The 15,884-nt window shown below is 36.7% G+C and overlaps 1 protein-coding gene across 1 annotated transcript; it reads left to right on the top strand.

Moving 5' to 3' along the window:
- The first annotated feature begins 14,000 nt into the window (after window positions 1-14,000).
- On the top strand, window positions 14,001-14,764 carry LOC120175442 (B-box domain protein 30-like). Its single transcript, XM_039182066.1, has one exon. It carries the CDS (start codon window positions 14,188-14,190, stop codon window positions 14,587-14,589), a length of 402 nt encoding a protein of 133 aa, XP_039037997.1. The 5' UTR covers window positions 14,001-14,187; the 3' UTR covers window positions 14,590-14,764.
- The last annotated feature ends 1,120 nt before the right edge of the window (window positions 14,765-15,884 follow it).

The raw sequence follows: 15,884 nt of genomic DNA, 5'->3' as shown, positions 1-15,884 counted from the left end.
AGAACTAAAAAGGGAGAAAGATCGAGTCAAAGAGCTAGAAGCTGAGAAGACCATCACGGTCATGGGATTTGAAACTGAAATAAATAATATGCTTGTCGAACTTGATATTAGAGGACAAAAAATCGAAGAATTTGATATTAAAAGAAATAGGTGGGAACTAGAAAATAAACACTTCAATACTAGGCTCGAAGCAAGACAAGAGACAATCAACAGCTGGATGAAAAGGTGTGGAGATAAAAATGTACAAATACAGAGTCTCAATCGAAGGATGCATGAAACAAAAACGAGACTTGAAGAGGATCTGGCTCAATGTCGGGCTAAAATCACAGAATTCAGTGATTATATCCTGCAACTCGAAGAATCCTTGCTCCAAGGAAAGATTATCATGGGACCAAGTAACCTTCAGGAAAGTTATGAAGAGAATGCCTTACTGAAAAATCGAATTCGAAGCCTGGAAAGCACACTGCAGAGTTTTCAAGTACGAATCATTGAGCTAGAAGGAAATATCCAAGGAACTATTGAACAGTGGCAAACATCGAATGATTTCTATGAAGAACAGAGTGCAGATAGAAGCAACATGGTAGTCGAGGCTATAATACAGATGAGTGAAGTTGCCAGATACATTGGGGAATTAGCTGTCGAAGCAAAGGTCATCGAGCATCACATCAATCCGGTTTCTGAGTTTGGGAAGAAGATGTCTTGGTTGATTAAAGAAGTTGTCGAACTTAATCGGATGGCTAGGCCGTATCTGTAGAAGTGAACTATTGTGTAATAAAAACTTTGTGTTCCAATGGAAGTTGTTCTATGATAATTAACTTTTTGAGATCAATACCTTTTGCATACATTCATTCTGCATTGCATTTATTTTAAATATTTTGCATTAATACATGCATTCATTCATTAAAAAACCAAAAATAATGTAAAATATAATTTTCAATCATTGTAGTTATTCTGGCATTCAACTCACACCCGTACGGTACTCGGAATACAACTAAGAAAATGGAAGCTAGAATGATTCAACTTGAGCAAGAACAAAAACAAGCTCAAGAAGAAATGAGAGAGAGATTAAATAAGATGGAAGCAGAGATAACAAATTCGCAAACCAGTCTACTACAAAGGATGGAAGAAATGTTTAAGAAACATACTATAGGTAGAAGGATCACGTATGGCCAAATAACGTCACCCGAGCAAGATTTATCATATCCTCCAGGGTTTGAACCAGGGTCATCACATCCTGCAGGGTTTACTTCTGATCCCCAGCACCCACCAGGGTTTACACCAGAATCTGGTCCTTCTCCTGATTTCACACATGTACACATCTCTGCTCACCCTTCGGTACCTCAAGAAGCACGACCTCATGTATATGTCAGCAATGAGAATCAGCAGCACCACATGGGATCTGCATTCCCAAACAATTATCAGCCTGTTACTGAACATTTAACTCCAAATCTAAATGAGTTAGCTGAAAAGGAAAAAGCCAATGAACAAATAACTCAACAGTTGAAGAAATTGGAAGAAATGGTAAAATCAGTAGAAATGATTGAACCGTTCTATGGGTCTGACGCCAGAGAGCTGAGTTTGGTCCCAGACTTGATCATCCATATAAAGTTCAAGGTTCCTGAATTCGAAAAATACAATGGATCCACTTGCCCTTCATCTCATATTACTATGTTTTGCCGGAGGATGGATGGCCATGTGAATGATGAAAAATTATTGATTCACTGTTTTCAAGACAGTTTAACAGGTTCTGCCGCCAAGTGGTATAACCAATTAACTAGGGCTCACATCAAATCATGGAAGGACTTGGCAAAAGCATTCCTAGAACAGTATCACCATGTTACAGATATAGCTCCTGATCGGTGGACTCTTCAGAATATGGAAAAAAGAAGTAATGAGACTTTCCGACAATATGCCCAAAGGTGGCGTGATGTTGCTGCCCAGGTCCAACCCCCTTTACTCGAAAAGGAAGCTACTGTAATTTTTGTCAACACTTTGAAAGCTCCATACTTGGGGCACTTGCTTGGAAATGCCACCAAAAATTTTACTGATTTGATCATCTCTGGTGAGCTTATCGAAAATGCTATAAAAAGTTGCAAGATTGAAGTAGCTGAAGGGTCTAGCTCCAAAAAAACTGTATACCGGAAAAAGGAGAATGGAGTTGCAAGTGTCTACCACAAGAATACTGCAAATAGTGTCACAATAACCCAATCAAGGGTGGAGAAGAATGACATGAACACCGTCAGAAATGATTTCAAGGGACCTCGCAAGGAGAGAGAAAAAGTATCATTCACACCACTACCCGTACCCTATTCAGAGATATACGCCTCATTATTAAAAGTAGATGTAGTACGCCCCTACCGTTTGACTCCTCTTCAACCACCGTGCCCTCATTGGTATGACACAAATACACATTGTGATTTCCACGATGGAATTGCTGGCCATTCTATTGAGAATTGTTTTGCCTTCAAAAAGATAGTGCAAAATCTGATTAACACAGGAGGATTACAGTTTGACTCACCAGATGTAAAAAAACACCCACTATCGAATCATTGAGGTAAAGGGGTAAATGCAATCCAGGAGGAGAATAGGAGAAAAGTAAAGAAAGACGTTCATGAAATTAAATCTCCCTTCAATTGGGTATTCCAACAACTGTGTCAGGCTGGCATGATTCGACAAGATCCTAAGCCAAAGACCAATGAGTGTGGACACTATTGCAAATATCACCAAGAAGAAGGACATGAAATTAAGCTTTTCCCTGAATTCAGGGGGTTATTACAAAGATTGATGGATAATAAGGAGGTAGAGTTCTTTGAGGAAGATAAGGAAAAAAAGAAGAAGATGTCTTCACGACAGAAAATTCTGAGCCCGTTCACAGAACAAGTAAGCCAGTGGTCATTACTGTGAAACCATCAGCAATGAATTCTGGGTCGTCAACACCAAAAGTTGTAATCACAGCTCCTTCACCATTCCCATTTAAAGACACCCGCAAGGTGCCTTGGAACTACACTGCCAATGTTTCATTGATAAGGGAATCTGGTTCGCTAGAGAAAATAAAGGTAGTTGAAGGTGAAACACCAGGAGGCAACTTGATGATTGAAATAGTGAATGAAGTTGGTCACTTCACAAGAAGTGAGAGGTGCTATTCTCCCGAGATATCGAAAGAAGTAGATAAAGTGAAAGCAAAAGGAAAAGTTGTAGTGGTACAGTAGAAGATATTCAACGATGAACCCCCACCAATGATCAATGAGCCGGTAACAGAAACACAAGCTCAAGAATTCTTGAAGTTTCTAAAACATAGTGAGTATAATATAGTTGAGCAGCTACACAAGCAACAAGCACGGATTTCGATTCTGGATTTGTTAATAAATTCAGAGGTATATCGGAATGCTTTACTGAGAGTGCTCAATCAAACGTTTGTGCCTGAGGATATACCAGTGAACAAGTTGGATCAAATTGTAGGGCACATAGCTGCTGACAACTACATAACTTTCACTGATGATGAAATTCCTGATGGAGGAATGGGATCGGTAAAAGCCCTCAATATCACAACTCACTGTCATGGTCATGTCTTACCAGGTGTTTTGACTGACAATGGGTCTGCACTTAATGTTATGCCTATGGCCACATTACGAAGGTTACCGGTGGACAACTCACATATGAGGGCCTACCAAAACATTGTCAGAGCCTTTGATGGAACTCAGCGGGATGTGCTTGGAAAGATAGAGGTACCACTGTTGATTGGACCAACTGTCTAAAATATTGATTTTGTGGTGATGGACATCAACCCTTCATATAATTGCTTGCTTGGGAGGCCATGGATTCATTCTGCAGGGGCAGTCCCTTCGTCCTTACACCAAAAATTGAAATTAGTGTCAGATGGTCAGTTGATTAGTATTGGGGCAGAGGAAGAAATTATTGCTTCTGTGACGACTGATGCCCCATATATTGAGACGAATGAGAATGCTCTAGAGTGTTCCTTCAGAGCCTTAGAATTTGTCAATGCTACTTTTGTTGCTGAAGGAAACAAGATTCCTCGCCCACGTTTATCTGATTGTACTAAGATGATTGTGCGAGAGACTCTAGGAAAAGGAGCCAAGATAGGAAGGGGTCTTGGTAGATGCCTGCAAGGGACTTTATATCCCAAATTTGTCATGATGAAGAGCGATCGCTTTGGGCTAGGATTTAAGCCTGATTTTCAGCAAAGAAAGAAAGAAATGAAAAAGAGAGGTGAAATAAGAAGAGCTAGACTGAAAGGAGAGGACATTCCATGGGAGCATATGTCTTTTCCTCCTCTAATGAGCTCTTTCAAGTTTGGAGGAGTGTTTGATATAGAGCAACAGTTAACCAGAGCAATTGACGAAGAAGAGCAGATGAAAGACAGAAACTTGTTCAATGAAGTTATGGAGGGTTTGGTCATTAACATGATAACTGGGGATGATAAAGCAGAAAGATATTTGGCTGGAATCTGTCCTTGCTTCCCAGGGGAAACACTGAAAAATTGGACTGCAGAGGATCTCCCTATAGTTTTTAAGATTAATTCAGAGTAATACCCAGTACTAATCCTTATACTTGTGCCCGCAAGTATTAAGGAATTTTCATAAGGGCAGCTATCTTAACTCTACTTGCTTTCAATAAAAGACAATCTTTCGTTTCTTAAATGACCATCATTATTTTATATTTTCATTCTTTATTCTTTATTCTTTACATTCATTTCATAAATTTTGGTCTCCTTCCAAATATATATTCGATTCAATTTTTCCCTTTGCAGGTGTCACCATATCAATAGCATGAATGTTTATGAATTTAATATTGAGATAAACTTTGAGCAGGCCATATGTCTGGAAGAAATCAATGAGTGTCAAGATGAGGTATAATGTGATGTTCCTAATGAACTATTAAGACTGGTAGAAAATGAGGACAAACAGATTTTACCTCACCGGGAAGAAACTGAGGTTATAAACTTGGGAACTAATGATGATAAGAGAGAAGTGAAAATCGGCAGCACACTTTCTGCTGAGATAAGGCAAGACTTGATAGATCTTCTTCGAGAATTCAAGGACATCTTTGCATGGTCTTACCAAGATATGCCAGGGCTGAGTACAGATATAGTAGTGCACAAGCTTCCGATAAAGCCTGAGTGTAAGCCAGTTCAGCAAAAGCTCAGAAGAATGAAGCCAAAAATGTTGTTAAAAATTAAAGAGGAAGTGATGAAACAGATTGATGCAGGGTTTCTTCAAGCGGCAAAGTATCCAGAATGGGTTGCCAACATAGTCCCTGTGCCAAAGAAAAATGGTAAAGTTCGCATGTGTGTGGATTATAGAGATCTTAATAAAGCAAGTCCGAAGGATAATTTTCCATTACCTCATATAGATACTTTAGTGGATAACACTGCTGGTCATTCGTGGTTTTCTTTTATGGATGGCTTCTCGGGGTATAACCAAATAAAAATGAACATTGAAGACATGGAAAAAACCACATTTGTGACTATGCGGGGCATATTTTGCTATAAAGTGATGCCATTTGGTTTGAAAAATGCTGGGGCAACTTACCAAAGAGCTATGGTGACTCTTTTCCATGACATGATGCACAAAAAAATTGAAGTGTATGTGGATGACATGATTGCCAAGTCCAGGATTGAAGGTGAACACATTCAAAACTTGAGGAAGCTTTTCCAAAGGTTGAGGAAATATCAATTGAAACTCAATCCAACTAAATACACATTCGGGGTAACATCAGGGAAACTCTTGGGTTTCGTGGTTAGTCAAAAAGGAATTGAGATTGATCCATATAAAGTAAAGGCCATTCAATATCTTCCACCACCTCGTACACAGAAAGAAGTTCGAGGATTCTTAGGAAGGTTAAATTATATATCTCGATTCATTTCACAATTAACTGAAAAATGTGACCCAGTTTTCAAATTGCTTCGAAAGAACAACCCCGAAGTTTGGAACTACGAGTGCCAAAAGGCTTTGGAGATAATCAAGGGATATTTGTCTAATACTCCAATTTTGGTATCACCAGTCCCTGGTAAACCATTGATCCTTTATCTAACGGTCTTTGAAAATTCAATGGGATGTGTATAGGGGCAATATGACGAATCTGGAAAGAAGGAGAGAGATATCTATTATCTAAGCAAAAAGTTCACTGATTGTGAGATTCGATACCCGCCAATTCAAAAGCTATGTTGTGCTTTGGTATGGACTACTCGAAGGCTCAGGCAATACATGTTATACCATACTAATTGGTTGATATCTAAGCAATCACCAGCTTTAGCTGGTAGATTGGCTATATGGCAGATGTTGTTATCAGAATTTGACATTGTATATGTGAACCAAAAAGCAATCAAAGGGAGTGTCATAGCAGATTTCCTTGCAAGTCGTGCCTCAAATAATTATGAGTCCTTAAATTTTAATTTTCCAGACGAGGATCTGATGTGCATCACAACTAAGGAGGAAACAAATTCAGATGATAAATCTTGGAGGTTGTATTTTGATGGGGCATCTAATGCTTTAGGACAAGGAATTGGAGCAGTACTAATTTCCCCAGAAAATGTCTATTATCCTTTTACAAGTAGATTGGAATTCTTTTGCACCAATAATATGGCAGAGTATGAGGCTTGTGTCATGGGGTTAAGAGCAGCTATAGAAAGAAAAATCAAAGTGCTCCAAGTATATGGAGACTCCTCGTATATGGAGACTCCTCACTAGTGGTGTATCAATTGCGAGGAGAATGGGAGACGAATGACCTAAAGTTAGTGGAATACCGAAGATTGATCCTTGAATTGGTAAAAGAATTTGAAGATGTCACTTTCAATTATATCCCTCGAGAAGATAATCAAATGGTTGATGCTTTGGCCACACTTGCTGCAATGTTCCAAGCAAATAGAAGAGTTGACATGATGCCAATTAATATGCAAATGTATAATACCCCGTCACACTGTTATGATATCGAAGAAGAGGTAGATGGTCGTCCATGGTATTATGATATTTTGCAATACATCAAGCATCAAACTTACCCACAATGTGCGTCTGAGATCGATAAAAAGACAATAAGGAGAATGGCTGCCGGATATGTATTAGATGGGGAAGTTCTGTACAAAAAAAGGTAGTGATCAAGTTTTGATGAGATGTGTGGATGCCCGAGAAGCAAAAGGTATACTTGAAGAAATGCATGAAGGGATATGTGGAACACATGCAAATGGGTTTTCTATGGCCAGGAAGATCATGAGATATGGATACTATTGGGCCACTATGCATTCAGACTGTGTTGATTATGCAAGAAAATGTCACAAATGTCAAATCTATGGGGATAAGATCCATACATCTCCGTCACCTTTGCAAGTGATGACCACACCATGGTCGTTTTCTATGTGGGGCATGGATGTCATTGGGACAATTACACCAAAGGCTTCGAATGGACATCGTTTCATATTTGTGGTAATTGATTACTTCACTAAGTGGGTTGAGGCTGGCTCATATGCAAATATCACGAGATCTACAGTTTGCAAATTCATAAAGAAAGAGATAATTTGTCGGTATGGATTGCCAGAAAGAATTATCACAGATAATGCCACTAATTTGAATAACAAGATTATGGTAGAACTTTGTACTCAGTTCAAGATAAAACATTCTAATTCAGTGACCTACCGTCCAATGATGAATGGAGCAGTGGAAGCAGCAAATAAAAATATTAAAAGGATCATCACAAAGACCACTGATACTTACAGAGATTGGCATGATAAATTACCTTTTGCCTTGTATGCATATCGAACTACAGTGCGAACTTCGACAGGGGCGACACCTTTCTCTTTAGTATATGGGATGGAGGCAGTCTTGCCAGTGGAAGTAGAAATCCTATCACTTCGAATTTTGAAAGAGGTGAAATTGGATGAAGCTGAATGGGTTCAGGCTCGGTTTGACCAATTGAATCTCATTGAAGAAAAGAGATTAAAAGCTATTTGCCATGGTCAGATGTATCAGAAACGGATGATGAGAGCTCATGATAAGAAAGTTCATCCAAGAGAATTTCGAGAGGGTGATCTAGTGCTAAAAAAGATCCTGCCAATTCATAAAGATTTCCGAGGGAAATTGATGCCTAATTGGGAAGGTCCATATGTTGTCAATAAGGCCTTCTCTGGGGGAGCATTGATCTTGACAGAGATGGATGGAGAAAAATTGAGAAATCCAGTAAACTCAGACTTTGTCAAGAAGCACTATGCTTGAAGAAAAAAAAAGAACAAATGAAAAATGAAAAAATGAAAAGAAAAAATGAAAAGAAAAAAAGAAAAAAAAAGAAATGAAAAAATGAAGAGAGAAAAATGAGGGTTTGAGATGAAAATCCACAAAGGATATCTTGAAACCAAATGAAGACTTTGAGTTGAAAACCTGAAAAGGCGACTCAAAGGAATTTGGAGATTAGGCATCAGGCAGATAAATCCTCTCAAGGGTCTAATATTTTGAGAGAAGCTTCACATCTATAGACATTTTGGTAATCCTTGAAGTCATCCAGACAGAAGCTCAACTCAATAGTTATATCAAGTGGATTGATTCAAGAACATTCGTGCTAATGATCCATAGGGACATTTGACATGTGTTTTTAAATTTCCACTATTTATGTGATTGCCATAACTTTTTAAATTCATTTCCTTGTCTTTAAAGTTTGTTATTCCAAGACCCAATTTTATTCATTCTTCTTATAAGTAGATTGACATGGCATTAAAAAATAAAAAAGATTTTTCGTATTACTCTGAATTAATACTTCCATAGCAGAGATTCTAACCCTAATGATCGAAAAGATTAGGGTAAGACATGGCCAAAGAAAATTCATATGAGTTGAGAAAAGAAAGCACATTGAAAACATTGATATTTTGATACGCTGATAAAGATGAGCAGTTAAAAAGGAAACATAAAAGGATTTGCATGGGAACAAGAGAAATGAGAATTTGCATAAAATAGCCCAAGCAAAATGTGGAGTGCAAACTAAAGGACAAATGACGCATTTAAAATGAAGATTTGCAGGACCACAAAGTTCATAATATTAAAATGACATCATGCATACATCAGTAAGCATCTATGAATAGGAGCATGCTCATTCATTCATATTCATTGAAATGCTTTGAATGTTTTGACAGAAATTTAGAGAGAGTCAATAACAATTAAGATTCATCACAGAAGGAGGTGAACCAGCATTTCCAATTGAGAGTTCATAATGAGAAGAACTCATCCGACAGAGGGAGAAGAAGTTCATAATGAGAAGAGCTTGTTCGACCTATCACTCGATTCACGACATTTCGAATCAGTGACACCTTGCTTGAGGGATCAGTATTTCCAATGGAGAGTTCATAATGAGAAGAACTCATCCGACAGAGGGAGAGGAAGTTCATAATGAGAAGAGCTTGTTCGACCTATCACTCGATTCACAACATTTCGAATCAGTGACACCTCGCTTGAGGGATCAACATTTCCAGTGAAGAGTTCATAATGAGAAGAACTCATCCAACGAGGAAGAAGAAGTTCATAATGAGAAGAACTTGTCCAACTTCGCATCAACATTTTCAATGGAGAGCTCATAATGAGAAGAACTCATCCAATGAGGAAGAAGAAGTTCATAATGAGAAGAGCTTGTTCGACCTATCACTTGATTCACGACATTTCGAATCAGTGATGCCTCATTAGAGGGATTGCCATTTCCAAAAGAGTTCATAATGAGAAGAACTCATCCACGAGAAAGAATAAGTTCATAATGAGAAGAACTTGTTCAATCTAACGACGAAGGAAGAAAAAAAATGGTTGTCTTTTTCGTCTTTGCCCTATTCTTGTTTACACAAGAATGTGCAAAGATGGGCAGCTGTAGACACACATTTTTTTGTCAGGGTTAAAAAATATTATTAAATTATTATTATTATTATTATTAGTATTATTAAGTGTGTTTATATTTTTGTGCAGGCCAAATGTGGCCCAATTATAAGCAACCCAACAGACCCAGATCAATAACAGTACCAAGCCTCTCCACCGACGAGTCACTAAGGCTAGTCACCTCTGAGCAAGTTGAAACATCATCTTCACCATGTCGGCCACTGAACAGCAAAAACAAACAAACAATATCAGCAAAGTCAAAAGCATATCACCTAAATGATACCTAGCCTGTCAATATCCTACCAAAAACGAAGAAAATGCATATGCATCCATTAAGATTAGGTGGAGATATCAACCATAAAATAGGCAGAGGATTAGAGAAGAAAAGGGGGAACAAAAAAAAAGATCTCAAACACAAGAGCGTGGGCTCTCAGTTTTCAACAAAAAAAAAAGGAACGAACAACAAGAAAAAAAATTATGTTTTGTAATGGGTAAAAAAACCCTAAAAAAAATTCAATGTAAGGGAGATTTCTGAAAGAAATAGAAAAAAGAATAGTTCGAATCCAAGGTAATCAATTTTTTTTCTTCGTTTTATTCCTTGCATGCATATATATATAAAAAAAGATAAAAAGAAGGAGTTGGACTCATCTCGCCGATGTTGTTTTCTATTGGGGTCGAGTATCTCGTTGGCTTCGGGTTTTGAGGCGTTGGGGAAGGCCATCATCGGAACATGGTGACCAAGTTGATTTTAGTTTTGGTGTGCGGCGCTGTGGAGTAGAAAGAGGAATAGAAGAGTTGAATGATTTTTTGCTTTTAGGTTAAGTTCACGTGTAAAATGAAAAAGCAGAGAAGATATTATGTCTCATGGATATTTTTGGGTAAATCACCTTAGGTCCCCCACGCCTTTCTATGTTCTTGCATTTTATTCTTTATTTTTGTTGTTTCTTTAATTTAAATGCTCTATTTGCACTCTTTGAAATCTGATTTTTTTATCACCTCCCTATTTAATTTTAAATTGGTAACCATGATTTATTTTTGTTGCATATTGGTCCCTATGTAAATTTTGTTGATAAACATTAATATTAGCTATTAATTATTAACAATTATTTTTAAAATTAAGATTTATGTGCTAATTTTTATTTTTCATACACATGCCATATATTTTCTTTTGGTTCATTTTAGTAACTAGCTATTATGCAAAGGAAATGTGTTTTATGTTTGTAATCCCTGTACTTTTGCTCTAAATGCATTTTAGTTCTGTTTTGGGTTACTTTCATATTATTTTGAGCCTTTTATTTTATTTGCATTATATTTTTATCCTTTATGTTTGTTTACTTATTAGACCAAATTATCTCTATTTATTTTGATAGATTAATTTCACAATTTATTCGATTTATTAAAAATATACGCACTTGCCTTTTAAAACTTAATTTCCGTTTGTTTTAATACCTGCATGTTTGATTTTTCCATTTGTAATTCATATATTTATTCTCATTTTTATATTAATATATTATGCACAGTACATCTATATATGTGTTAAGATTTCTTTAAATTGTTATATTTTATCTTGAATTACGTGTATGATATATATATATATATATATTATTAAAATATGCATGATATATATATAAATGTTTTACTCATTACACATATTTTAACTTTTATTAAATCTCTTTGATAATATTTTTAGTATTGTTATCCGAATGTCTTTCAAAAACTGATTTGTAGAACTGGGTGGAAAGTATCACTTGATCGAAGTGGTACAATCTTATATGGCGTTAGAATGAAATGAGACTTGAAATAAATCTCGTTTATTTTACTAATGAAATAATTTGAGGCGAATTAATTAAATTGTAATAAATAGATTATATTTTAACTTGATATTTGGTTCAGGATTTTCACCATTACGACAACGTGTAAGCGGAACAGTACCAATTTTGGGCGTTGTGGGATGCTAATCCTTCCTCACGCGTAACCGACTCCCGAACCCTTTAAAATGAACTTCTGGTAATGCAGACCAATTTTGTCTTTAAAAAATGATTTTTTAAAAAATTATTTTAAAAGACATTTTTAGGTATTCGACCTACCTAACTCAAAGGTCGGTGGCGACTCCTTTTCAATTTAATTTCAATTAATCCAAAATCACTCAATTTTCCAAATAAAAGTCGTAACTGATATTTTAAAACAATTAAACGATTGCTCCCGCCGAAAAACGGTTACGACAATGTATAAATGTAAGAATATAAAAACTCTAATTGAATAAATTTGTATGGTCAGCCCACGCCTTATTGAAATTAGTGATGAACTATGATCCCAGATTTATCTGTTGATATTTTTTATATTGATTTAAATCTTATTTTTTTATCAAATAATTTACATTATGATTTCTTTAATTAAATTATTATTTTTTTTGACAAACTTTAATATATGAATCGTGCCTATCTGTCAGGACTTAAACGTTGCAAATTAAAAACAGGAGCTTTCAAATGAATGGTTTTGGATGGAGAGAATATGAAGTAGTTTCTGTCCATTAATTATACTTTAAAAAATAAATGAGAAATATGGAAATCCACAAATAAAATAGTAATAATTAAAAAAATGACGACAGCCATATAAAGAGAAAAGAAGTGTTTGAGATAGGAATGAAAATGAGATATACAAATCGAGAGTGACTCGAGATCGACTTGATTAAGGTTCGATAAATATTTGGATCGAATGGATTCAACTTGAGCTCGAGATCGACTCGATCAAGGCTCGATAAATACTCGGATCGAATGGATTCGACTTGAGCTCGAGCTCGATTCGAGTTCTTAATGAGCAGAAACAAGCTACTCGATATTCGACTCGAAAAACTCGTGAGAAGCTCGAAAATATAATATATTAAGATTTTATTTTTTTTAAATAAATTAGTAATAATATTAATATTTATGTATTGGTTTTTTTTAAATACAGTAAGTTTCATGTATTTAATGTTTATGTTCGAGTTTGAGACTTCAATCGAGTTAAGTTTAAGAATTTTTTCATTTCAAGTCTTTTCGAGCTGCTCACGAGCTTCAGTTCAGGATTTCGAATTCGAGTTGAGCTTGAAATTTTAAGCTCACGAGTTTTCGAATCGAGTCGAACTCTATTTTAAAGTTTTCGAGTTGAATCGATCTCAGCAATACTCGAACTCGACTCGGCTCGTTTATACCATAACGTGAACCATACAAGTGGACAAATCCATCAACGCTTAATCAACGTGTGGATTAGGACAATCCCTTTGCTTCCACTCCCCGCATTCATTTCACCAACAAATGATTCATTCACTTTTGAATTAATCCACGTATAGGTCCCTTGACTCAATTTTTTCCTTCAATTCAGTATCTGAATTTTAGAAAAATTCTCAAATTGGTATCTGTTCGGACTTGACATTTCAACAACTAATCAGGTTATCGACACATTATTAGCCGATCAAAAGTTTGATGCCGATAAGTGTCACATGTCATGGTCTTATTGGTTGTTGAGATTAAGGTTGGAAAGAAAAAATCGATTAATTGAAAACTTAACTGAACCATAATGTTTGAACGATAAAGGGACTAATTCGTGTATTAATCCAAACCTTTATATAGATTTTTGCCAACAAACGTATTGGAAACGTTGCTAAAAGTAGAAATTCTTGTCCTTCATTGGGAACCGCAGATGAAGACGAATTGAGAGAGAAGGGGAGAGAGAGAGAGAGAGAGACTTGTTTGCTGGTGGTACAGTGCTGCTGGCGTGGGGTACCACAGCCCTTAACAAAAACAAAAAAATGGCTGTCCCTTTTTTCCCATATGTATGGGGTAAGGGGGAGGTAAGATAGTAGGCTGCCCCTAACACCAGGTTGAGAGCAGCTTCCGTAGGAGACCTCCAAATTATGAAATGCCCTCCGTGGGACTTGATCCCACGACCTCAAGGTTTAGAACCTTGTGCTCTACCAACTGAGCTGGATGGTCATTTCCCCTTAACAAAAAACAGAGAGCTTTAATTCTCGGCCATGAAAACAAAACTTGTCTCTTTGGTAAACTATAATAGACTTTGTAACCACTCGAACCACAACGACAAGCTTTAACCTTTGGGCTTATATCATAATTATTACACTCCTCAAAGACTGGTGAAAGCCACGAGTGTGTCGCTACAATTATTTAAAGATTCTTACGTGCTCCATTGTTTAAAAGAAACCCAATTTCTCAACCACAAGTTTCAACATTTATTGATTCTGTTGTACAGAAAAAAATCACAGAACATTCGATCTTACAGGTTTATATATACTGGGTATTTCTCTCCATAGCTTCTTAGCTTTCCATATCGTCTGAAAATGTGCAGAGGTTTACAACAAGATGGGAACAGCAGCTCGAGTTCTTGTCCGAAACAGGGTTTCTCGTCAGTGCATGATGATCCGGCAAGCGATGATGATTCTTCATGGTTAGTGAACTGTGAGCTCTGCAATTCCAAGGCTTCCTTGTATTGTCAAGCTGATGATGCGTATCTGTGTAGGAAGTGTGATAAATGGGTTCATCAAGCTAATTTCTTGGCTCTCAGGCATATCAGGTGTTTTCTCTGTGATACATGTCAAAGTTTGAGTCAGAGATATCTCATCGGAGCTTCACAGGAAGTGGTGCTGCCGACGATGGTGAGCTCGTCGGAGAGAAGCCGGTGTGACTCTGACATGGAAACTAAGCATTCAGCGACGCTTAAAACACCTTTTCTTTTTCTCTGATTGCCACTTTTTTCCTCCTCCTGTCTTACAACTTTTGGTTATGGAGGATCTTATCTGGTTAGCCTGAGGGTATCATTGTGGGTTTACACATATGTATACATGTAAGCTTCGTTATAGGTAGAGTCAAGAATGTTGTAATCCTCAGTGTTGTGTAAACCAGATTGATTTTCTCTCTCATTAGTGCATTTTTCTTGTGCAAACTCTCACATTTAGCTTTCTTTATTTTCTTTAATTTGGAGTGTAAATCACAAGAAATACATTATTCAGACTCAGACGTGAATGCCAGACACAAGTATCAAGTACGGATATTTCAAGAATAATGAAGAAACCGAGCATCATAGGTGCAAAGGAGGAGAAACTAGAAGATTTAGTGCAAAAATTTGTATGATTGTTGGTGCTTCATGGAAAGAGAGTATAAATCACAAGAAATACTTTATTCAGACTCGGACGTAAATGTGAGACAGAGGTATCAAGTACGGATATTTTAAGAATAATGAAGAATCTTAGGTGCAAAGTAGGAAAAAGTAGAAGATTTAGTGCAAATTTTGTATGATTGTTAGTGCTTCATGGAAAGAGAGGTCTGAATTTACCTGCACCTATTAGTCATTCATTAGAAAAGTTCAAAAATGTACTATAAAAATGATTATTTTGCATCAAATTTAGGCTGATGCCTCATGAAAAGCCAAAGCCAGCTGATGTGTTATTGTCTTCCAATATCAATCTGAAAAATTTTATAGAACCGTTCAATTCACAGAGTGTGATCCAAATCACGATCCTGAGAAGAAGCAACAATCTGAAACTAAGCACTCGCTATCTATGGGGTCCCCAGTAACAATTGAGGACAAAATTTGCTTTACGTCACAAAAATGGGGTATGGACTGTTAGGTGTGGGGGCTAATCAGTAAGAGGAAAAGTTAATTGTCCCATCTGATTCATGATTTCATCAGATGATGCCTGGTTGGTGGGTCATAGTCGAATAACACAGGTTTTTTGATAGGTTGAAATCATGATGAGCCATTGCCCATGCTTTGGTTCTGCTGTGTCCAAAAGGGTCATCTTATCCTATCATATCATATGCGAATATCAATGATTGATGGTCATAAAATTCTTTATTTCCAGAAATGGGATTTCCAATCATCGGTTTTCATGTTTTGAAATTCAGACAGTTTCTCCCCCCTTAATCAAATCTCTAGCATCACTTACAGAGATTCCCCGGGTATAGTTTCAGTTTGTTTAAACCATCAAGAAATGAAGGCGAAGGAAGTCAAAACTTACATCCTGAAACTAACCCATAC

Source organism: Hibiscus syriacus, unplaced genomic scaffold (assembly GCF_006381635.1).
Source record: "Hibiscus syriacus cultivar Baekdansim isolate YM2019G1 unplaced genomic scaffold, ASM638163v2 tig00112206_pilon, whole genome shotgun sequence".
Classification (NCBI taxonomy): domain Eukaryota; kingdom Viridiplantae; phylum Streptophyta; class Magnoliopsida; order Malvales; family Malvaceae; genus Hibiscus; species Hibiscus syriacus.
The sequence above is the reverse complement of the archived record's forward strand: the minus strand, read 5'-3'. Positions and strand labels throughout refer to the sequence as shown.

Excerpts from the sequence above, each read along its gene's own strand:
- LOC120175442 (XM_039182066.1), top strand. The coding sequence starts at position 14,188 with ATGTGCAGAGGTTTACAACAAGATGGGAACAGCAGCTCGAGTTCTTGT.